The following is a 24,226-nucleotide window of genomic DNA, read 5'->3' as shown; positions in this document are numbered from 1 at the left end:
CAGCCCGGCTGTGTGCCTTTGAGCCCTTCTCAAACTCTCTGGGCCTCAGCTTTCTCAGCTGTGAAGGGAGCATACTAATGGCACCTGACTAGGAACTGTTGTGAGGATCAGTGTTGTTTATCCAGGAGCGGCGTTGCTTGCCAAAGACTAAAACATCATAGTTCCCTTGTGGTGGAGATGGGTGACAGCACTACAGGTGATGTCACCAGTTGTTAAGATCTTCTGACCTTTGTTTAACAAGCAATTTTTCAACAATTTAGCTCTCCATGTAGCTTTCCTGTGGTGAAACTCAAGTTATTTCCATTTTTCCAAAAGCAAACCTGGCCTTGTTTGGAGAGCACTGCTGGCAGGTACCCCTATGGAGTTGCTGATGGATGGCATGTCCCCTTTTCCTCTTCATTAGAATATGTGGGAATCAAAGCTGGGTCTCTGTGACTTGAGAACTGAATGGGGAAGATATTCTGCCTCTTGTCGGAAATCTTTGAGTCTCTATTTCAAATCTAGAAACAGCATTTGTCACGGAGGTCAGAGTAGGCTGTAAAGGAACTACTAAGGCTCTTGCAAAAGAAAACTCATCATTTCTGAGCTCTGGTAATGGTTACCGTGCTGCCTACACCAGAACTATAGTTTTGGACGAGAACCAGTGCTTGGGATACGAACTCTCGTAACATCTTTTGACAGCTATCTTTTACTTTTATGGTATTGTTACAAAATGCAATACCCAACTCCTTGGTCAATCTTTTAAAGCTTACCTTTTCCTCTCTTTATGTCTTGTCTTTGTCATTTGTTAACTTTGGTAATCTTGTAGCATCAGATCATACTGTCCATGGGAACATAGGAGCCATAACTTCGAATAATCAGGTTGTTCCAGGTCATTATCCATCTTAACAATTTAGCTACAGCCTGTACGCTCTGTCTCAGTTGGTGGCACAACCTTGACCTACTAAGCCACAAACTGAGTTTTTTTTGTGACTCTTCCTTCTCATTCCACTTCATCTTGTTGATTTAACCTCCTATATATTTCTGAACTTGTTTCTTCCCATCCTCATAACCATTGCCCTAATGCATCTTCATTTCTTTCCTATTTCAGGGGTCTAAGTGGTTTTCCTGCCTCTAGGTCTTAACTTTCTCAAATGTATCCTAAAATGAAAATGGATCCTTCCTGGCTCAGAACCCTTCAGTTGCTCCCAATTTTAACTTCTGACTTAATGGGTCCCATCCACACCTCTAAAGTCACCCAAATAGTCACAGTAAACTTGAGTTCCTTAAACTTGAAATGTTCTTCATTGTCTTGGCTCTTTGCTGTTCACATGCCTGGATCCCTTTGCAGGCACTTTAGTCTGGAAGAGGCAAACTTCTCTGACATCTTCCTCTGCCACAGACAGCTTCACGTCCCTTCCATCTCTGCCCTATATCTTGTCATTATTTGCTTACATCTGTTTCCTCTAAAAACACACTAAGTCTTTGATGGCAAAGCTGTGGCTTATTCATCTTTTTATCTCTACCACTTGATAGTGTTTGCTGAATTAACAGACATGAGATCACAGTACTGATGCAATCGTCCAAACATGTTTGAATTTGTCCCCTCACAAATATACACAACACCTTTTGCTATTTGGTGTAAATAATTATAAAAGCTAGCATGTGTATAGTGCTTACTATATGCTAGGAACACATAGCAACCCATTCAATCCTTACAACCCTGCAAGTAGGCACGATATTACCTACAGTTTAGAGGTGAGGAAACCTGAGGCTCAGAGGTTAAGTCGCACATCTGACAGCTCAGGGTTGATCCTACCCCAGTGGGATCTGAACCACTACATGCTGTGGAGGATATCACACCGAGCAAAACTTAGAACGACCACGTACACTCCACGAGGGCAGGGATATTTGCTTTGCTCACTGCTGTACTTTAGGGCTCAGAATAGGACACACCGGATGTGCTGAGTAAATGAATCCGGTTAGGGCAGAAGCCTAGCATGGCATGTAATGGAATTTTTTGGGCCCTTGTCCACTGCTCCAACCTCAAGTCCTACAACTGTCTTCCAAAGGAATGCTGACGACACACGGTTTCCTCGTTTCCTGCTTCTCCTCCTTGGAACGGGCTGCTGCCTGCCTGCACTGCCCGCTTCCTCCCATCGCTGTTCCTATCCGGCTAAGTCATCGCGGCTCCGGGCTGCTCTCCGCGACCGGGGAGGGTCACATCCTCCGCGCGGTACTGCATTTGCTTTAACCCTCTCTGTGCCCGACTGCGGGGTCTCCCCAGGACCGCGGCCCGGGCTGGTTCACGCCTCCGCTCCCCACTGCGTGAGGCCCCGCAGCCTCTCGGGGAACGTTCGCTGTGCCCTCCGAGCCCCCGCGCCTCCCCGAGCCTGCGGCTTCCCCGCCGTCCTCCTCCCCTCCCCGCGGAGGGCTTCTCGGGCCGACGTTCTCCTCCGTGGGTGTCGCCAGTCTCATCTTCGGGGGCTCGCGTCCTGCGAGCGAGCGACCTTCCGTGGGGGCAGACACACGGGCCGCGGGCGGCCGTCTGTGACACGGCCCTTCTGGAGCCCGCGGCCGGCGACCCCCGCCGGACCCGTGGCGCTGCGGTTCCGCGTCGAGGAGTTCCGTTCCAGCCAGGGCGCGGGGATCACCCCCACCCCCACTGCGGCCCCCGGCCCGCCCCCGCGCGGCGCGCCGCCCGACCTCCACCCCCGCGCCGCCGGCCGCCGCGCCGCCGCCTCACAATGGCCGGCGGCCGCCTCACCGCGCGCACGGATCCCGGCCACGCGCGCGCCCCTCCCCCACTCGCCGCCTCCCCGAGGCCCGGGTCTTGGACTACCCTCTAGATTCCCCTCCCTGCGCCCCCTGAGGCAGAGGAGCGGGCGGCGAGGCCCCCTTTTCGCGGCGGTGCCCGACCTCTGGTCGTCCCGTGGCGCCCGGCGGCCCCCGCGGAGGGACTACTTTTCCGGTCGCGGAGGGACTACTTGCGCGGAGGCGTCGTCTGGCGGCGCGCACGGCATGGCGGCGGCGGCGCGCCTGAGGTAGAGGGACGCCGGCCCGCTCAGGCCTCGGCGCGGCCTACACGCTTACCTCGCTCGCTGCAGCCCCGCGCCCCGCGCCCGGCCATGGCGGAGCCCTCGCCCGCCCGACGCCCGGTGCCCCTCATCGAGTCGGGTAAGCCGCGCCGCCCGCGCCCTCCCCACGGCGCCCCCGGCCCCCGCCGCGGCGCCCCCCTGACCCGAGCCCCGTCTCCCCATCTCCCCGCAGAGCTGTACTTCCTCATCGCCCGGTACCTCTCGGCCGGCCCGTGTCGGAGAGCCGCCCAGGTGAGTGCGCGCGCGGGCGGCGGCGGCGGCGGCCGAGGTGCGGGGCCCCGGGCCCGGCCCGCCGCCGCCGGGGGTCGCGGGAGGAGGGTGCGGAGGGCCGGGTGCACCCCCGCCCCCTGACTGCGCGTCTCATCGGTGCAGGTGCTGGTGCAGGAGCTGGAGCAGTACCAGGTCTGTGCTCGCCGCGTCCCCCGCCCGCCCCGCCGCGTCCCCTCGCGTCCTCGGACCCCCTGCGACCTTGCCCGGGGCCGCGCGCCCGGCCCCCGGTCCCACCCCGCCCGCCGCCCCCACCCAGTCCCAGTCCCGGCCCCGGCCCCGGCCCCGCGCGGTGGTCACTCGTGCGCGTCCCGTGTCTTTGCAGCTGCTGCCGAAGAGGTTGGACTGGGAGGGCAACGAGCACAGCAGGAGCTACGAGGAATTGGTGAGACTCTGGCCTCTCCCTCCCGGGTTCCCAGCGTCCGCCCCCCGCCCCCTGGTCGGGGCTCCCCTCGTGGGGCGGAGGGAGCTCGCCGCGCTCGGGGGCGTCGCCGGGGCAGCGGCACCCCCCTACCCCCCGCCCCCGGGAGGTTTGGTTTGGTTTGCTTTGGATTTGGGGCGGCTGGGGTGGTTCGGGGAGGACACGGCCGCGGGGGGGCGGTGGAACCCTCGGGGTGAGGCAGGGTGGGTCCCCAGGTGCGCGGCCGGTGGCGGAGCCGGGGGCGAGTGCTTGCGGGCGGGGGCGCGCCAGCCACTCGGCGGGCGGCTCTCAGCCGCTGTTCTCCCGGACCCGACTTGTAACGCGCCCTCTGATTGGCCGCCGTCCTCCAGCCCCGCCCAGGCCTTCCCACCGCTTCTTCCCAGGGAATAGAGTCCTCGCCGTCGGAAAGGTGGAGGAGTGTTCCTATCTTTAGCATTTTTTATTTTTTCCGTCAGCAGCGTAATAAAAATGTTGCTGTCGTGGGAATGTGCCACTCTTCCAGTCCTTTTGCTCCTCTAAACTGCCCAACGCTTGTTGATAGGGAAACGGACATTTTTTGATGACTTTTGATGTCGATCTTGCGGGGCATAGCTTAGTAGAGGCTCTAACTGTGCAGTTTCTCTTTTTGGAGCAACGTTAGGCAAGGTTACAGTTCTCTGTTTATTGTGCTTTGTCGACTTTTGTAGTTGCCCTGGCAGTGTGTAATTCGGCTTTATCCACTCGTTTGTCTTCAGTGCGTTAAAACTCTTTTCAGGGAGATATTTTTGCCAGTTTGTGTATTAGGACAAAGGATTTTTTTAGTTGCCAGGCCATATTTATCATCTTGTATGAGCAAAACAGCTGGGGGTGGGGGGGCGGGAAGAGCTTCTGAATGGTCTTTTACCACAGTTGTGGTACCTGTAAGTAGAAGTTGGTAGGATATGGTCGCCATTCCTGAGCTAAGCAAAAGAACAGAAAGTAAACAAAGGGGTTTGTTTTCCGTATGTGAACAGTTCAATGTTAATGCTTAAAGTCGGGTGAAAATAACAAAGGGTTCTGTTTCAATTGTCAGTTTTAATATTTGCCGCCTTAGAGTTTTTTTGAAGTAAACATTTCAAAGTGAGTAATATTTTCAAGAAAGTGAGTTTTAAAAATTCTGCATCATGGCAGAGTTTTTATGTTTTCTTGAGTTTGATATTTTGAGATTTAAGTCAAGGAAATGTTTAAAGAACTGCTCTGTTTTATTGTTTTATTTCTGTTGATGAGAGAAAATAGTGTTTTCAGTGAAGCACAAAAACGTTATTGACGTGCCAGTGCAGTCAGGCTACTGAAGAGAGCATTGCTTAGATTTTGAAACAAATGTGGTGCATAACTACCAGAAAAGTTACGTTTTAAATAGACTTATATATTTTTTGGCTTTTGCTGTTAGAATGGCTTAAAACTCTACTTGAAATTCTGCTTAAAGTTTTTCAAAATCTCTGTGATACATCCCTGTGATGTGGCTATGATGTATGTCATTTCTCGTCGCATGGCTGATTGGGTCTGTCTGGTGGGTATCCTGTTCATCTTTACCTTTCTCTCTCCCCCAACACTAAGTGGTGGAGGATGAGCTGCCTGTGTAGAAGAGGATTATTCTTTTGTTGAGGGTATATGGGTAACTTCTAGTTTCTAGAGAAAATCTCCTTTTCCTCTTTTTTGCTGAAAAAGGTTCACCCTGAGCTAATATCTATTGCCAGTCTTCCTCTCTTTCGTACGTGGGCCACCGCCACAGCATGGCTGCCGATGAGTGGTGTAGGTCTGTGCCCAGGAACTGAACCTGGGCTCCTGAAGTGGAGCAGACCAAAGTTAACCAACCACTAGGCCACGGGCCCAGCCCTCCTTTTTAAAATATTTGATTAAGTATTTCAGATATAGACAAATGAGAATAATGTAGTGAACCCCCATATACCATGGACAAATTCATTACCAATTTGCTATGTTTACTTTGGTTTCTATTTGAGATATAATTTATAAACAATCAGTGGAAATCTTCAAACATAGAAAAATAGAAATGAACCATTCACCAGTACCCCTTATCGCCTTCAGTGATTATCAAAGAATATCGCATCTGTTACCTCTCTCCCCTAGGCTGTATTGTTTTTAAGCAAATTCCAAACATTCCTTCATTCCATTGGTTAATAAGCTGAAGTATTTAAAAATACGTTCCAGACATTGCATTTCATCCCTAAATTCTGCAGAGTGCATCTCTAAAAAAATTTACGAAGCATTTCTTATACCACTGCAGTGCCAGTATCAGGTTCATAAAATAACCCATAATTCCTTGATAGTATGTACAGACACATATATTTGGTCCATATTCAGATTTTTTTTCTTGTTTTTTGGATGTCTTTTTATGTTTAGTTTGAATTGGGCTTTAGACAAGGTCCATACATTGCTGTGAAATTATGTTGTGTCTTTTTATCTTGCATAGTTTTCTTTGCTGTGCCATTGATTTACTGAAGAGCCTGAGTCAGTTATGCTGTAGAATGTTTCACATTCTGGTTTTGTCTGGTTGTTTTCTTATGATGTTGTTTTCTTGTGTTGTTTAACTTCTTTTTCTCAGTAGTTCTCATTCTTGAATCAGAATCATCTGGGGAGCTTCATAAAGTCTGGATGGCCAGGCCTTGCCCGTGACCAGTTAAATCAGAATTTTTGTGGTGGGACTGGACATCACTCTTTTTTAAAAACCTTTCAGGTGATTCCAATGGCACTGTTTACAGAGCTACAGTTTATTTTAGGCTTGTGACCGTGCTGTTACTCCTGCATGTACTTTCGAAGCAGGAATATTTTTGATACTTTTTAGAAGAATTGAGACTAGTTATCTCTCAATACCTAATCTTGCATTAGTAGTTGGGCCTGTGAATTTATAAAAATTAATTGGAATTTTCATGAGTTACTGATGGTGGAAAAAGAGGAAGAGGGAAATATAACTATAGAATTGGGCATGGGAATTGGGAAGGACTAGATTTGTAAAAGAGAGATGTATTTAGAAAGGGGAAAAGAGGGGCCAGCCCAGTGGTGTAGTGGTTGAGTTCATGCGCTCTGCTTTGGCAGCCTGAGGTTCCTCATTTGGGATCCTGGGCATGGACGTGGCCACGCTGTGGTGGCTTCCCACATTAAAATAGAAGAAGATTGGCCTGGATGTTGGCTCAGCAGCAGTCTTCCTCAAGCAAAAAGAGGAAGATTGGCAACAGCTCTTAGCTCAGGGACAGGCTTGCACACACGCACCCCCCCCCCCCAAGGGGGGAAGAGATTTGATACACTTAGTAATTGAATAACATGATACGTTTTTGCAGGTAAGTTTCTTCCTTAACCAGAAAAAAAAAATCAGAAGATCCTTCCATTGTAGTCTATCATTATGGGATTTATTGCCTTTGTTTTTTTTTTTAAATAATGTTTGAGTAGGCCTTTTGTGTAAAAAAAAAAAAGACATAGAAGTTATTTGTGTTGAAATCAGTATTTGGTTTATTAGAGTTGTAAGTCATTCTTCTTAGACTGTGAGGTTATACTTAGAAATCTAGTAATATTTATAGAAACAAGTGTAGTTTTACTTTTTGATTCGTGTTTAATTTGTAATGAAAATTTAATCTTAAAATATTTAGCACCACTTAATATTCTTAAATTTCTTCAGTCGTTTCACACTATATTTACAAATATATGATTGTTGTAGTCCCCTCAAGATGGCAAACTTGGATCTAAGCGTAATCTAAGAATTTCTCTTGTAAATATAGTATTTTAAATTTATTGTTGTAAGTTATCTTTTTATTCTATCAAAGTAGTTCAGCAATTACAAAACTTGTTACTATATCAGAATAACTGTAACTTGCACAAATGTATTGATACCTTCTTCTTCGTCTCTTATTTATCAACCTTCCTTCCTTATGAATTAACTCCCCAAATCAAGGGGAGAGCAGTATTACCATCTTGAGCTCCCTACTGGATTAAGGAATCAGTTTATGGTAGAGGTAGTATTATAAGCCAAGACTTGGAACTTGGGTGCACTGCCATATGGACTTTAGTTGAGTCTCACATTGAGCCTTTTTTGTAGCAAGACTACTTATTTGCCCATTTAAAACAAAAACAACTTTGTATTTACCACCTGTACTGCAACTAATCCCATTACTATATCATTGTCATTGTGAGATTCTAAAGATATTTCATCATGGGCATAGCTGACCTTTCCTTTCTGTATGGATTCTGCATTTTCTTTGTAGTTGACTATAGAGATGTATCATTCTGTAGGCATTTCATTGACAACTTGGGAACACCTAATGATCATGTCACTGTGGTGACAAGTTATAGTCTAGCACTATAACAGTAAAGGAATTAGAAGCTTGGGTTTGGTGCCAGGCGGCTGGGCTGTAATCCTGACTTGTGTTGCGTACTGGACGTTCTAATCTTAAGCAAATTATTTCATCTCTACCTTAGTTTCTTGATCTCTATAACAAGGATAATAATTGTATCAAAGGGTTGTTGTAAACGTTATGTGGGAAAATAGGGCTTTACAGTGCCTGGCACACAGTAATAATCAGTAGTATTTGTTAATAACAGTGCTGATAGACTGATGTCATAATTAATGTAGACTTCCCCTTCACTTAATTTATATTGTAAGGTCTCATGAGACAGCAAAATACGGTCTCTATGAGTTTTAATGCCTGAATGAATGATACCTGACTAATTTACGCATTAATGGATGACCAGAATGTGGGATGGAGAACTAATGGCAGCCTCTAAAGCTCAGTGCTGAATAAATGGTAGTGGTGTTGCTATCTATGAGTCAGTTAACCTTGACTGTGCTACTTTAAAGGAGAATAGTTATTACTTTGTTTTCCTAAGCTTATTTAATCATAACAGTTATTTTCATCTAGGAGACAAAAGTCCTGTGACTTTTCTTTCAAACATCTAAATCCTTACAGATGTATGCCATCTTACTCTATTGGTTTCTTGGAAAGATTGTTAAAATCTCCAACTGTGATGGTGGAGTTTTGTCTCTTTTTTCAGTTATTTTGGAGCTGTATTATGTTGTTGGTTATATATAATGGGTAAATACATACAAATTCAGAATTGTTTTCTTCTTGAATTGATCCCCCTTTTTTTAATAGACTTAAATTTTTTTAGAGCAGTTTTAGGTTCACAGCAAAATTGGGTAGAATATAACAGATTTCCTGTATAGCTCTGCCCCCATAAATCTATAGTCTCTCTCATTATCAACATCCTTCACCAGAGTAGTACATTTGTTACAATTGGTAAACCTATAGTGACAGCGTAATCACCCAAAGTCCATAGTTTACATTAGGGTTCTATTTATGTTAGGTACTCTTGGTGTTGTACATTCTCTGGGTTTGGACAAATGTATAATGACACATCTCCAGTGGTATGTATCATACAGAGTAATTTTACTGCCCTAAAAATCCTCTGTTTTCCGCCTAATTATCCCTCCCTCCTAAACACTGATGTTTTTATTGTCTCCGTGGTTTGGCCCTTTCCAGAATTTAACTCTTTTTTAAAAATTGGGAAATGTTCTTTCTCTCATAATACTTCTTGCCTAAAGTCTAACTTTGCTTCACATTACTATAGCCACCCCAGCTTTCTTTTCATTATTGATGGTGTATTATATCTTTTTCTGTCCTTTTACCTTTAGTCTTCCTATGTTCTAATTTTTAAAGTGTCTCCTGTGAACAGCTTATAGTTTTATTAGTCAGTCTTTTAGTTGGAGTGTTTAAACCATTTGCATTTAATATAATTATTTAAATATAATTGTGTTAAGTCTACCAGGTATCTGTCCTATCTCTTATTTATTTCTCCTCTCTCACTTTCTTTTGGCTTAATCGAGTGTTCTGTTTATTTTTGGTGAGGAGGATTGGCCCTGAGCTAACATCTGTTGCCAATCTTCCCCTTTTTGCTTGAGGAAGATTGTACCTGAGCTAACATCTGTGTCAGTCTTCCTCCGTTTTGTATGTGGGTTGGTGCTGTAGCTTGGCTTGATGAATGGCATAGGTCCGCTGCCGGGATCTGAACCCATGGACCCCAGGCTGCTGAAGCAGAGCACACGGACTTAACCGCTATGCTACTGGGCCTGCCTCTCTTTATTGTTATTTATTTATTTTTGTGAGAGAGATTGGCCCTGAGCAACATCTGTGCCAGTTTTTGCCTACTTTGTATGTGGGGCACTGCCACAGCACAGCTTGATGAATGGTCTGTAGGTCGGTGCCCAGGATCTTAACCTGTGAACCCTGGGCCACTGAAGTGGAGTGCACAAACTTAGCCACTACACCACCGGTCTAGCCCCCTATTGTTTTTTAGTTATGTGTCCTTTTATTATTCTTAGAGTCCTTGTATTGTCTAGAGATTATAATATGTATTACCATATACTATAGTTACTTACCCCTTTCCCAGATAAGTGAAGTTAGAACTGTTAATTGTCACCTTCCTGTCCTTTGGCCCATTATCATGTTTTACTTTTACATATGTTATAAATTTTTACAGATCTTAGTGCTGTTATTTTAATTCTTCCTGTCTTTTCATGCCTCTTTTGTGTGATCATTTTTTTTCAGGCCACACAAGTTATTTTGGTATTTCTTTTAATGAAGAGATTTGTTGACAATGACTTCACTTTTTCTTTTTTTTTTTTAAAGATTGGCACCTGAGCTAACAACTGTTGCCAGTCTTCTTTTTTTTTTTTCTGCTTTATCGCCCCAAACCCCCGACCCCATACACAGTTGTATATCTTAGTTGCAGGTCCGTCTAGTTGTGGGATGTGGGACACCACCTCAACGTGGCCTGACGAGCGGTGCCATGTCCGCGGCCAGGATCCAAACCCTGGGCCGCCGCAGCGGAGTGCACAAACTTAACCACTCGGCCATGGAGCTGGCCCCCACTTTTTACTATTTCTTTGGTTTGAAAATATCCTTTTGTCTTTATTTCTTTATTTTTAAGATTGGCACCTGAGCTAAGAACTGTTGCCAATCTTGTTTTTTTCCCTGCTTTTTCTCCCCAAATCCCCCCAGTACATAGTTGTATATTCTAGTTGTAGGTCCTTCTGGTTGTGCTATGTGAGATGCTGCCTCAGCGTGGCCTGATGAATGGTCCATGTCCCTGCCCAGGATCCAAACTGGCAAAACCCTGGGCCGCCAAAGTGGAGCAAGTGAACTTAACCACTCGGCCACGGCTGGCCCCTGTCTTTATTTTTGAAGATTGTTTTTGTTAGCTGTGAAATTCTGATTGGTTGTTTTTTTTTTCCCCTTTCAACACATGAATATTGAAAAGTCAACAGTCTTACTATCGTGCCTTTCAAGATAGTGTTTTTCCCTCTGGCTGCTTCTTAAGATTTTCATTTTGTCTTTGATTTTCAGCAGTTTTACTGTGATGTATTCTAGTTGTTAGCTACTGCCGCTTAACAAATCAACCCAAAACCCATGGCTTAAAGCAGCATAGATTCATTCTCACAATTTCTGTAAGTCAGGAGTCCAGGCACAGCTGAGCTGAGTCTTGTCTCAGTCTCTCAAGGCTGCAGTAAAACTACTGGCCAGACCTGGGGTTGCAGCTGAAGGCTTGACTGTGGAAGGATCTGTTTCCAAGCTCACGTAGGTTTTGGCTGGATTCAGTTCCTGGGGGGGATTCTTGGACTGAGAGCCTCAGTTCCTAGCTGGCTATTGGCTACCCTTGGTTCCTTGCCACATTGGTCTCTCCAACATTGCACCTTTCATCATCAAAAGATGAAAACTGAGAAGGCAGTAGTCTGCTAGCAAGACACAAACCACGATATTTTGTAACCTAGTACTGGAAGTGGGATCCCCTTGGTGTCACTGTATTCTGTTGGTTAGAAGTAACTTACCCAAATGGAGGGGATTTCACAAGCTGTGAATACCAGGAGGTGAGGATGGTTTGGGAGAGCTCCAGAAGCTGCCTACCACGTGTACCCAGGTAGAATTCTTTGTATTTACATTGTTTGGGATTCTTTGAGTTGCTGCTTTTTTTTTTTTTTTTGAGGAAGATTAGCCCTGAGCTAACATCTGCTGCCAATCCTCCTCTTTTTGCTGAGGAAGACTGGCCCTGAGCTAACATCTGTGCCCATCTTCCTCTACTTTATATGTGGGATGCCTGCCACAGCATGGCTTGCCAAGCAGTGTCGTGTCTGCACCCGGGATCTGAACTGGCGAACCCTGGGCCGCCGAAGTGGAACATGTGTACATAAGCGCTGCACCACTGGGCCGGCCCTCTTTGAGCTTCTTGCATCTGTAGGATACCAAACAGTCTAAAGTGGAATTAAAGTCCCAAATGGGAAGAATAGAAGAATGGAGTAGAAGAAATATTTTTAGGAGATAATGGCTGAGCATTTTCCAGCATCTGGGCAGTCCCTGGGTCTGCTTCGATTGACTACTTCCCCTCTTCACCATGAGTCACATTAGATATTCTCACATTTTACCTTGTTGTATCTCATCATCATTTGAAATATGCTGGGCCTTTTTGTCTTAAAAGAGTAGAGGCTGAAGTAGTGTAATTAGCCCCAGTAAAGGATGTGCTCTTTTTTCTCTCAGGCTGTTAGTGTGTGGGGCTGGGTCAATGTAATTTGTATAGGATCTTCTGTGGGTTTTGTTGCAGCTTTAGTTACATTAAGTTCATCACTCGCTTTTTTTTTTTTTAACGTATGCTTTTTGGTAAGGAAGAGTGGCCCTGAGCTAACATCTGTTCCCAATCTTCCTCTTCATTTTTTTCTCCCCAAAGCACTGGTATGTAGTTGTGTATCCTAGTTGCAAGTCATTCTGGTTTCTCCTTGTGGGATGCCGCCACAGCATGGCATGATGAGCAGAGTGTAGGTCTGCACCCGGATCCAAGCTGGCCAACCCTGGGCTGCAGAAGTGGAGTGCTTGAACTTAACCACGTGGCCACGGGCCTCTGCCCTAGCCTTCGTATGTTTTGAGGGTGGGACCAAGATTTTTCCCTTCCAGCAGAGTTTTGGATTTGAGCACTGGTGAGATTCTTGAGAAATCTATACTTTGTAGCCGAGTTGCTCTCTTTCCAAAACTTTGTAAGATCTTGCTCTCCTTTATAGCGCACCTGCCAGCTTTTGTGTTGCTGAAGCGTTCTCTTTACTCGCCAGTCCTGCCCTTGGCTTTCTGCTCTGTTGTCTGTCTCTGGCCTTAGGAGGGCCTCTGCAGTGCGCTTGTATTGTAGGGGTTCTCCTCCAGCTGCTCCACATCCAGCTTTTGGCCCTGTGAAGTCGGTGGAGGTGTGGGAGAGCTTTGGGGTGGGTGCAGGCTCAGACTGCGGCTCCTCAGCATTCTAATCAGTCATGCCAGCCCACAGGTGGCTGTTAAGTTGAAAAGTTTGGTAGGTTTTTTCTTGTTTTTTTCTGTGGTCAGTTCTTCTGCCTCTGTGCTGGGGATGAAAGGAACTGTGAGTCTTTTTTTTTTTCTGTTTACAGAAAGGCTCATCAGTTTCTGGGGTGTAGTTCATTTAGATTTGTTTCCTCAGCTCTGATGGGTTTACAAATTATTTCTAAACTAATCCAGCTTGTTCTCATTGTCAAAGTGAGTAATAGTTTCTTAGATTATCTCCTTTTAATAGTTGGAATAAATGATTACTTTTAACCTTTAAAAATTATGTAGGACATATAACTGTTTGTAGTTACCTGTGGGTATACCAAATTGTACTTCCTGACACGTAGTAGCCTCTCGATATTTATTGAAAGAAATTAGTGTTGTTTAATGCTTAGGATATTTTTTTGTTGAGATCCAGTCATCAACAGTTTGGTTATTAAATGATGTTTTCTATCATCTTTGATTTCTTAAAAATCTCTGTCAGATGTGTGCTTCATTTTAGGTCAGTTAGAACAATGTTTAGCAGTGAATGGCCATGAGATACATGAAAATTATATATCCCTTTTTTTAAAGCTCCTAAATTCATTTCATAGGAATGTACAAAATAGAATCTTTCAGTGATTGTTGACTTCCTTTCCTTTTTTATGTAGAAATGGGGAAGTCGCATTTTGAACGCTAAACTTTTGTGTTAAAATTATATAATGACTGTAGCAGTGTAGGATGAATTATGTTTGCAGTATTGCTTCAGAGTTTGGCTGAGGCTTTTCATTTTAGTGTTTGTAATGGGGTGGGTAAGTGAGATTTGGAGGTGAGAATCTAACTGCTTAGAAAAAAATTCTCTATATTTTAATCAGTTTGCAGATATGTGGCTTAGAAAACTTCTGGAGACAAGTTCGACTCTAAAATTCTTAAACACTCCATTATCTCATTACTTGCCATTTTTAAGATGCAGTATAGCTGATTACAGTTATTCAGAGATGATGGAGAGTTGCGGAACTAGGCAGCCTGGGTTTATATTTTTAGCTCTGCCGTTTATTAGCTCTTTGGTTCTGGGCAGGTTATTTAATGCCTTTGTCTGTGTTTTCTTGTCTCTAAAATGAAGATAGTTGGGAGGTATGGTAAGTTAGTGTATATAAAGTTCTTAGAACAGTGTCAAATAGTAATCACTATATTAAATGTTAGCTATTATTAAGGTAATGAGGAATTAGTCAAAACCTTAAAATAGAAGTGTACTTTGTACATTGTAAGTGCACAGTATTACCTATTGTTATTTTTGCAAATGTGGAATCCGAAGTCTTAGAATGTATCTTGTCCAAAGTTCCATAACTAGTTAGATGTAGGGCTAGGACTGTCAGTCACATTTCCTGTGGGCCAGGAGAGTCCCTTACTCACTTTGTTCTGGTGTCCTTTAGTTAAATTATCACTGCTATATTTGAGGCTGGATTCCAAATTGAGAGACTTTTGTTTGAGAGAGAACTTGTTGGGACAGCCTCAATTTAAAGTCTTAAAATTTGCCTATATTTATAAGTAAATGTTTGAAGATATTGATACTCGCCTTTCTATAGGAATGTAACCAACAAGTTATATGTAATTAATTCATTAATCTTTTCTCTGTAAATTGTGACTAAAAATTGTCCTAATGTTAAATAAAAAGTCCTTATGTTCAGTGTGAAATATTTAGAAAATGCAAAAGCAAAGAGGAACTAGAAAAGTCTCTACAGTGAGAAGTGTTTATTTTTTGTGCATATACTCGAACAAAAATAAGATCTTTAAAAAAATTATGTTGTGAGTTCCTTTCCATTTCTCTGGAAAATTGTGTCTGACGATTTGCTTGTTGAACATTTGGTTGGTTTCCAGTTTTTTTCTATTACTGATTGTATTGATATCAAAATAAGATCTATATATCTATGCATTTAGTCTGCCGTGGGGGTCTACAGTTAAGATTCCCGCTCTCACTGCTGCTGGCCGGGTTCATTTCCCGGGCAGGGAACCACACCATCTATCTGTCAGTTGTCATACTCTGGTGACTATGTGTTGCTGTGATGCTGAAAGTTTATGCCACCAGGATTTCCAATACCAGTAGGGTCATTCATGGAGGACAGGTTTCAGCGGAGCTTCCACAGTAAGACAGACTAGGAAGAAGGACCTGGCCACCCACATCTGGAAAAATTGACCGTGAAAACCCTATGAATAGCAGTGGAACATTGTTTGTTAGAGCACCAGAAGGTGAGAGGATGGTGCAAAAAGACCAGGCAGGGTTCCGCCCTCCCATACACAGGGTCGCTTGGAGTTGGAATTGACTTCATGGCACTAACAACAACAAATCTATGCTTTTATTTATCTATATCTTATATAATTGTCACTTGTAATAAATTTCTAGACACTTAATTATTGAATAAAATGGTTGTTTTTAATGTTTATTATAAATTTGTTCTCTTTAAGCTCTGCCAGTTTAAAACTCAACTACCAAAAATGAGAGAGACTGATTTCTTACCCAGTTAATCTTTTTAATCTTTGCCAATCTAATGGATGAAATAGTATCAGTAGCTAATGTTTGAGTCATTTTTTGTCTAGTACTGCACAGAAGTTAAGAGCTTTAACCTGTATAATCTCATTTTCTTTTCTCAGTAACCCTATTACCTTGAATGTATCATGATTTTCCTTTTGAAATGAAACCAGAGGAGACAAGTAACTTGAATGAGGTGATATTCATACGGAGCAGATCCAGGCTGCAGGCCCCACTTTGTGTTGTTTATTCATTCACTCATGCATGATGCATTTATTCAGTAAATGAATGCCTACCATGTTTAAAGTTCCGAGGATACTGGCGTGGATGAGGTGGATGAGGCTCCCGTGTTCATGGAGTTTACACCCTAGGGGTGAAACTGACCACAAGCTGCCGACAAGTTACTGGAATACCAATTAGACGGGATTGGGAAGAGAGGGTTACGAGGTACAGGTTATTTTAGATGGATGCTCAAGGGAAACTTTTGTTTATTGGGTAACATTTGACCTGAAGGATGCAAAGGAAGCCAGTTATGTGAAGATCAGAGGAAAGAGCGGTTGCTTTTAGCCTTAAAAACCTTTGTAACCTCTGACCTTGCAGTTAAATGCCTAGGACATTTTTTTGAGGAAGTTTGTTTATTGGCTGTTGTTAATTCATCTTTTCTGAATTGCCGTTTGACATCTTTTACTTCTTTTTTACTGCTGTCTGTCTTAACCGTTTTGTAAGAATTCTCCATATATCTGGGTTATTCTTTAGACTCACATGTTAGAATTCTTTTTCCCAGTTTGCTTTTTAGTTTTGTTCAGAGGTTTTGTTTTTACAAAAGTTTAGGATTTTTAATTTTTTTACATCTGTTAATCTTTGTTTTTGCCTTTATGGTTATCCTTAAAGCTCTTCTGTACTTGAAGATTATAAAAGGCAAATATTATGTATCTATTCACGTGTGTGTTTTCCTAGTCTGTTTATAGTTTATTTTTAAGGGCTTTATATGGAGTTTATGTTAGCATTTTGTTGGTATGAGGTATGGATCTGGCCTTTTCAAAGTTGTCGGTCAGTTTGGAAATACTGTTTGCGTTATCTCTCCTTTCTCCACAGAGAATTCGGTCATTATCATTTACTAAATTCTTGCTAACTTTCATCTGTGGACTTTCTTTTCTGTTCCTGTGACAGGCTGAACTATTTTAATGATTGAACTTTTATAATATGTTTTATTATATATTAAAAATGTTTTATCACATTCTCTTTTCTTAGCATTTTAGCTTTAGCATTTTAGGGTGGTCATTAAATATACAATCTTATGCTTTAAGCTGTTAAGGAATTAGTTCTGAACTATACTTTGAACTGATACCTGTGTACTTGTGGGTGTTTTCTGGCTTTTAATTCCCTATTCATTTGGGAAATAATATTTATGTTCTGAATGATTTGAATTGTATTTACTTCTTATTTCAGACATTGCAGGACTCAGCCCTTGAACCTAGAATCTGCATCAAGCACAGTGCTTTCGTTGGACTCTTTTGTAATCTTAAGATCCTAACAGTTCTTGCAGAACATTTTTGTAAACTCTTGTTTTATGTTTGTATTGAGTTTTCTGAATTGTTTTAAAGATAGAACTAAAATGAATAGGTTCTCTTTCCTTTGGTCGTTTGGAGTATGATAAATCTCTTGATGAAATGATGAACTAAGTCTGTCTAGGAGATGTTTTGCATTAATGTTGAAGTCTACAGTCTGTACTATGTTCATGTGGCTGAAATTATTTAATCAAGTATTTTACTACTTCATATCTTCTGTAGGCTGTAGCATGTTTAAAATATGTGCATTTTGAAGTGTGCTTGTCTCTTGTAATACTTATTGTTTCACAAGATTTTTGAAACATAAAGTTTGACTTTTTTCCGTAATATTTGACTCTTCATTAAGTTCCAGATAGACTTTAATTCCAGACTTTAATTAGTCTTTGCACAAGTTTTATTTTGATTATAGTCTGCTTAGAAAATTCAGTTATTTTGATTTGGTACAACAAAAAAATCTCAAGTTCAGTGTTTTCTTTTCAGATGTCAGCTGATTTATGGATAAAGCTGCTGAGAATTTTGCATTCTGTGTTTTATTCCTTTCAGGTGATCTGATGATAGGAGAACCTCCCTATCAAGAATATAAGAAATGTTAGATTGTTTTTCTTCTGAATAATTTGTAATTTGGAAAAGCTTTTATAGTCTGGAAATAGGGCTCACCCTTTGCTAACAGAGGAAGAAAATGATACTAATAGATTGCATAGAAATGCTGACTTGGGATATGACCCCACTTAGTATTGGAGTCAGCATTAATAGCATTTTCCAGGCAAGCCTCGCTTTACCAGGATGGTTGGCGGGTGACTTTCCTACAGATTGGTGGGCGTGCTGTTATGATTTGTGTGATTGTATAGCACGTGAAAATAGGCTTATGGAATATTTCATTTGCTTAGAAGCAGTGGCTGAAATGATAAAGATAGATAGTGATGCTTTACAAGGCTGTTGTTGGGATTGCTGCAGTGATTTAACGGTGTCATGAAAGATTCAGTCTTTGTCTTTCTGTATGGGCAGTCTCGACATTTTGGCTTTTTTCCCTCAAACTTTCAGTTTTGTGGTTGCTAGATGGCTCTTGGAGCTCTTACCATCTTATCCTAGAAATGATAGGAGGGAAGTGTTCGTTCTTCCTGTGACTCTTTTATTAGGGAGGAGAATTTTTCCAGGAATGTTCCTCTGCCCCAGCAGGTTTCTTCTCAGTTTCATTGGCCAGAACTAGGTAATATGACCTAGTTATAAAGAAGTCTGGAAAAGTGAGGTTCTGCCAAACTGGGGAGGTAATGGCTGTTGGGTAGGTGATCACTGTCTGCTCTGGGAAGCTAAAACTAATGTTTCTGAATTAAAATAAATACTTTTTTTTTTTGAGGAAGATTAGCCCTGAGCTAACTGCTGCCAATCCTCCTCTTTTTGCTGAAGAAGGCTGACCCTGAGCTAACATCTGTGCCCATCTTCCTCTACTTTGTATGTGGGACGCCTGCCACAGCATGGCTTTTGCCAAGCGGTGCCCTGTCCTCACCCATGATCTGAACCGGCGAACCCCGGGCTGCTGAAGCAGAACATGTGAACTTAACTGCTGCACCACCGGGCTGGCACCAAAATACTTTTATTTCTCATTTTGTTAATGTAGTGAATCACGTTGATTGACTTGGGGATGTTGAACATCCCTGTGTCCCTGGTATAAATCCCACTTGATCGTGGTGTATAATGTTTTTGATGTATTGCTGTATTCGGTTTGCCAAAATTTTGTTGAGGATTTTTGCATCTATGTTCATCAGTGATATTGGCCTGTAGTTTTCCTTCTTTGTGTTGTCCTTGTCAGGTTTGGTGATCAGGGTGCTGTTGGCTTCATAGAATGTATTAGGGAGTGCTCCATCTTCCTCTATTTTCTGGAGTAGTTTGAGAAGGATAGGTATTAAATCTTCTTTAAATGTTTGGTAGAATTCTCCAGAGAAGCCGTCTGGTCCTGGACTCTTATTTTTGGGGAGGTTTTTGATTACTGTTTCTATGTCTTTACTTGTGATTGGTCTACTCAGATTTTCTATTTCTTCCTGATTCACTTTGGGGAGGTTGTATGAGTCTAGGAATTTATCCATTTCTTCTAGGTTGTTCAATTTGTTGGCATATAGTTTTTCATAGTATTCTCTTATGATCCTTTGTATTTCTTCGGTATCTGGTTGTGATTTCTCCTCTCTCATTTCTAGTTTTATTTATTTGAGACATCTCTCTTTTTTTCTTAGTCTGGCTAAGGGTTTATCGATTTTGTTAATTGTTTCAAAGAACCAACTCTTTGTTTCATTGATCCTTTCTACTGTCTTTTTTGTTTCACTAGCGTTTATTTCTGCTCTAATTTTTATTATTTCCCTCCTTCTACTGACTTTGGGCTGTGTTTGTTCTTCTTTTTCTACTTCTGTTAGGTGTTGTTTGAGGTTGTTTATGTAAGATTTTTCTTGCTTATTGAGGTGAGCCTGTATTGCAATGAATTTCCCTCTTAGGACTGCCTTTGCTGCGTACCAAATAAGTTGGTATGGTGTGTTTTCATTTTCATTTGTCTCCAGATAATATTTGATTGCTTCTTTAATTTCTTCAATAATCCATTGTTTATTCAGTAGCATGTTGTTTAGTCTCCACGTTTTTGGCCCTTCCCCAGCTTTATTCTTGTAGTTGATTTCTAGTTTCATAGCATTATGATCCGAAAAGATGCTTGATATTATTTCAACCCTCTTGAACTTACTGATGCTTGCTTTGTTTCCCAAGATATGGTCTATCCTTGAGAATGTTCCATGAGCGCCTGAGAAGAATGTGTAACCTGTTTTTGGATGAAGTGTTCTATATATATCTATTAAGTCCATCTGGTCTAATTTTTCATTTAATTCTATAATTTCCCTGTTGATTTTCTGTCTGGATGATCCATCCATTGGTGTTAATGGGGTGTTGAGGTCCCCTACTATTATTGTATTGTTGTTGATGTCTCCTTTTAGTTTTGTTAATAGTTTCTTTACAAATTTTGGTGCTCCTGTGTTGGGTGCATATATATTTATAAGTGTTATGTCATCTTGGTGGAGTGTCCCTTTTATCATTATATCCTGCCCCTCTTTGTCTTTCTTTATCTGTTTTGCTTTGAAGTCTACTTTTGTTTGATATAAGTGTGGCAACGCCTGCTTTCTTTTATTCATTATTAGCTTGGAGTATTGTCTTCCGTCCCTTCACTTTGAGTCTCTGTTTGTCTTTGGGGCTGAGGTGTGTTTCCTGGAGGCAGCATATTGTTGGATCTTGTTCTTTGATCCATCCTGCTACTCTGTGTCTTTTGATTGGAGAGTTCAATCCATTTACATTTAGAGTGATTATTGAAACGTGGGGGCCTACTGCTGCCATTTTATCACTTGTTTTCCTGTTCTTTTGCATTTCCTTTGTTTCTTGTCCCATGATTTTTGGATTCCTAATTCAAGTAGGTAAATTTCTGTATTGGCTTTCTTCTTATTTGTAATTTGTGTCTTTATTCTTGTTGTTTGTTTAGTGGTTACCAGGTGGTTTGTATAACACATCTCGTAGATGAGATAGTCCTTTTTCTGATAGCCTCTTATTTCCTTAAATTAAAACGTTCCATCCCTTTTCTCTTCCCTTCTAGGTTGTTATTGTCAGATTTTTTTTTTCTCTTTTTTTTTGTGTTGTGAGTTTGTGGTTAAAATGACTAGGTTATATTTATTCTTGGTGTTTCCGTTCCGTTTATCTTTAATGTTTTATTTAACTTTTGCTAACCTGTTCTGATGGAGAGCTGCTACTTTCTGTTATTGTCCTTCTGCTTATCTCCTTTGTTCTGGATTTTGTAACCCCTTTTTTTGATTTTTCAGGTATGAGGTACTTCCTGAGCATTTCTTGAAGAGGAGGTTTTGTGGCAATGAACTCCCTTAACTTTTGTTTATCTGGGGAAGTTTTTATTTCTCCATTGTATTTGAAGGATATTTTCGCTGGGTAGAGTATTCTTGGCTGCAGGTTTTTGTCCTTCAGAGTTTTGAATATTTCGTATTTCATTCCAATCTCTTCTAGCCTGTAGCAAATCTCCTGAGAAATCTGCTGATAGCCTTATGGGGGTTCCTTTGTAAGTTTTCTTCTTCTGCCTGGCTGCCCTTAGTATTTTCTCTTTGTCGTTGACTTTTGCTAGCTTCACTACTATATGCCTTGGGGTTGGTCTTCTTGCGTTAATAAAATTTGGAGATCTATTGGCTTCTGTCACATGAAGTTCCATCTCTCTTCCCAAGTTTGGGAAGTTCTCAGCCATTATTTCTTTGAACAGGCCTTCTGCCCCCTTCTCCTTCTCTTCTCTCTCTGGTATACCTATAACCCTTATGGTTGCATCTCCTAATTGAGTCAGATAATTCTGGGAGAATTTCTTCATTTCTTTTTAGTCTTAGTTCTCTCTCCTCCTCTGTCTGCGGCATTTCTATATTCCTATCCTCCAAATTGCTAATTCTGTCTTCCATATTATCGACCCTACTGTTCAGAGAGTCCAGATTTTTCTTAATCTCCTCCATTGTGTTCTTCATCTCCAGTATTTCTAATTGGTTCTTCTTTATAGTATCAAGCTCTTTTGTGACATAGCTCCTGAACTCCACCAAAATACTTTTAAATGAAGAATGTTTACACCAACACTAGAACATTTCTCTGCCTAGGTCCTTTTGTATAAACTGAATGTCAAGCTTTTTTCCCCCTCTTACTGCTATAGGAATATTTATCCTGCCGTTGACTGTTAAACTTTCACTCCTTGATAAAACTTAGAAAAGAGGCCAAGAACATTCATCTCATCAGAAGCTGAGGGGAGTTACTTAAGCAAGGAAGACACCAAATTTTTTATTTTGTATAAATGGGCTCTCTGTCACACTGTGCTTCTCATTCTATAGGAATTGTTATATGATATGATTGTTTACTTGTATGTTTTCCCATTGCAAGGTTTCTAGATGTAGTTTAAAATAATTTGAGAGAAAGCTACGGGTCAGATATGTATATATTAAAGATATTAAATATTCATTCTAGAGCCTGACTAGATTACAGCACCCCAACCTTTACGGAAAAAGCTGCTTTCTCCTATAACTTTCCAATTAGGTTATATAAAGCCGCCTTACCACTTTCTGTAACTGCTACCCTGTTCTTGAAGAGGCTCACAGCAGTGTTTGGCAGTAGTAATAGAGTGAACCTAGGATTTTAGCTGATAAACTTTCTGACATTTAATATGGCCACAAAAAACAAGATGTTAGATTGACTGTTGGAGCAACTTCAGTCTGGCCTGATTCCTGAGGACCTTGTATATCATTGAAGTTGCTGATAGAGACTGTTACTAATATTCCTGTCTAGGACTTGAAAATGCTGAAGGAACAGTACTTACTGGTCACTATGCTGTTAATTTTCAATAATCCAGAGCCATTTTTCTGTTGATTTTTTTTGTTGCTATATTGAGACTTAGAACCACATTATTTTCCAGGTGTACCTTATTTTATACAAAACTAGAATTACCTCTCCTATCCCCATATTTGTTAGTTATGTTAGAATCCTTAGAAATGCAATGAATCTGTAATTCTCTTTATGAGAAAATTCATGGGATTTTCTGCATGGAATCCATGTTCCTATAATATCTGGACTTTTCCTAAATATACTTGCCTATGTTGAAGCCTCTTACTATTTTATTATTTTTTCAAATTTTTCTTTTTTGAGGAAGATTAGCCCTGAGCTAACATCTGCCAATCCTCCTCTTTTTGCTGAGGAAGACTGGCCCTGAGCTAATATCCATGCCCATCTTCCTCCACTTTATATGTGGGACACCTGCCACAGCATGGCTTGCCTAGCGGTGCCATGTCTGCACCTGAGATCCCAGCTGGCGAACCCTGGGCCGCCGAAGCAGAATGTGCGCACTTAACTGCTGCACCATCAGGCTGGGCCCTAGAATCTGCATGTTTGTAAAGTTCTTTCAGATCATTTGAGAGAGAAAATATGTGTAGCACTGGTAAACATTCTGTTTAAAATTTCCTATACATACCGTTTCTATCTAGAGAAATTTTTTTTATCCATAGCTTTTATATCTGATCTTCAAAAACAAGTCTCCATTTCTACCTAGGCTTGGTTGTGTAACCTCAAAACTTTAAGTCAGTGTAACTATAAGTTCTCTATCCACCCGAATAGTGAAATACTATTAGGAAAGAGTGATTTTCCACTTTCCAGAAGCCATGTTGCTGTTGCCCAACATCGTTTTATCTTAAATATTTAACCTTTTATATATATGGTTTAGGTTGATCAGTGCAGTTAAGTTAGTGGGACTTTTGGTTTTCAGATTTGCATTACTGACAAGCTTTTAGATATATAATTTTCTTGGTTCTATGGGAATTACCTTCTAGTTCTCCTGTCTCCCTCAGCCTTCCTGTGATGAGCTAATTAGCTACAGTAGTTTCTGGCCTTTTACATACTGACACTTTGAAGCACAGCGTGTTAATTAGTTTTAAGAAATACTCTTGAGGTCTCCTGAGCTTTGATATATCTTTTGAGCTTTGCCTTGGAATGTCTGTCATGATGGGAAATGTAAGTCATGTTGAAAAGCTGAAGATAGTATGTTTATCCTTTTCTGTCATCAGGGCTTATAAACAAAAACCTTATACTGAATCCAGGCTTATGTTATATTTGAATTCATGATTAAGAACCAAAAGTGAGATCTAGAACCATGTTTTAAATTTTCTTTGGAGCAGCGTTTCTCAGGAGTTTGAAAATGTGTGGGGCATTGTTGGTGTCAGAGTGGCAAGGGGAGTACTTGGCATTAATGGAGGGGAACCAGGGATACCATATGTCCTGCAAGTGGGGTTAGTCCTGTACAGTGATGTTTTGTCCTTCCTCAAAGGCTGGCAACATCACAGTTGAGAAACCCTAGGGATGCAGCATCAAAGTTGATGCCAAGTAGATTCATATAATGTAACATTGGACATATTCATGAGTGACACTTACACGTTACCCTTTTTGTTTTATTTTTTGAGCTATAATTGACATACAGTAAACTGCACATATTGATAGTATTCCAGTTGATAAAT

At 41.7% G+C, this 24,226-nt stretch overlaps 1 protein-coding gene across 1 annotated transcript in view; it reads left to right on the top strand.

Annotated features, from left to right (window-relative positions):
• Positions 1-2,873: 2,873 nt before the first annotated feature.
• Positions 2,874-24,226, top strand: part of LOC124231567 (bromodomain and WD repeat-containing protein 1-like) — a 122,865-nt gene continuing 101,512 nt past the window's right edge. Inside the window, exons 1-4 of the mRNA XM_046648358.1 lie at positions 2,874-3,156; positions 3,250-3,308; positions 3,450-3,479; positions 3,670-3,729. Of these exons, the coding sequence (XP_046504314.1) occupies positions 3,108-3,156; positions 3,250-3,308; positions 3,450-3,479; positions 3,670-3,729 (198 nt within the window). The 5' untranslated portion in view covers positions 2,874-3,107. The remainder of the gene's footprint in view (positions 3,157-3,249; positions 3,309-3,449; positions 3,480-3,669; positions 3,730-24,226) is intronic.

This window comes from Equus quagga, chromosome 21, assembly GCF_021613505.1.
Source record: "Equus quagga isolate Etosha38 chromosome 21, UCLA_HA_Equagga_1.0, whole genome shotgun sequence".
Lineage (NCBI taxonomy): Eukaryota > Metazoa > Chordata > Mammalia > Perissodactyla > Equidae > Equus > Equus quagga.
The sequence above is the reverse complement of the archived record's forward strand: the minus strand, read 5'-3'. Positions and strand labels throughout refer to the sequence as shown.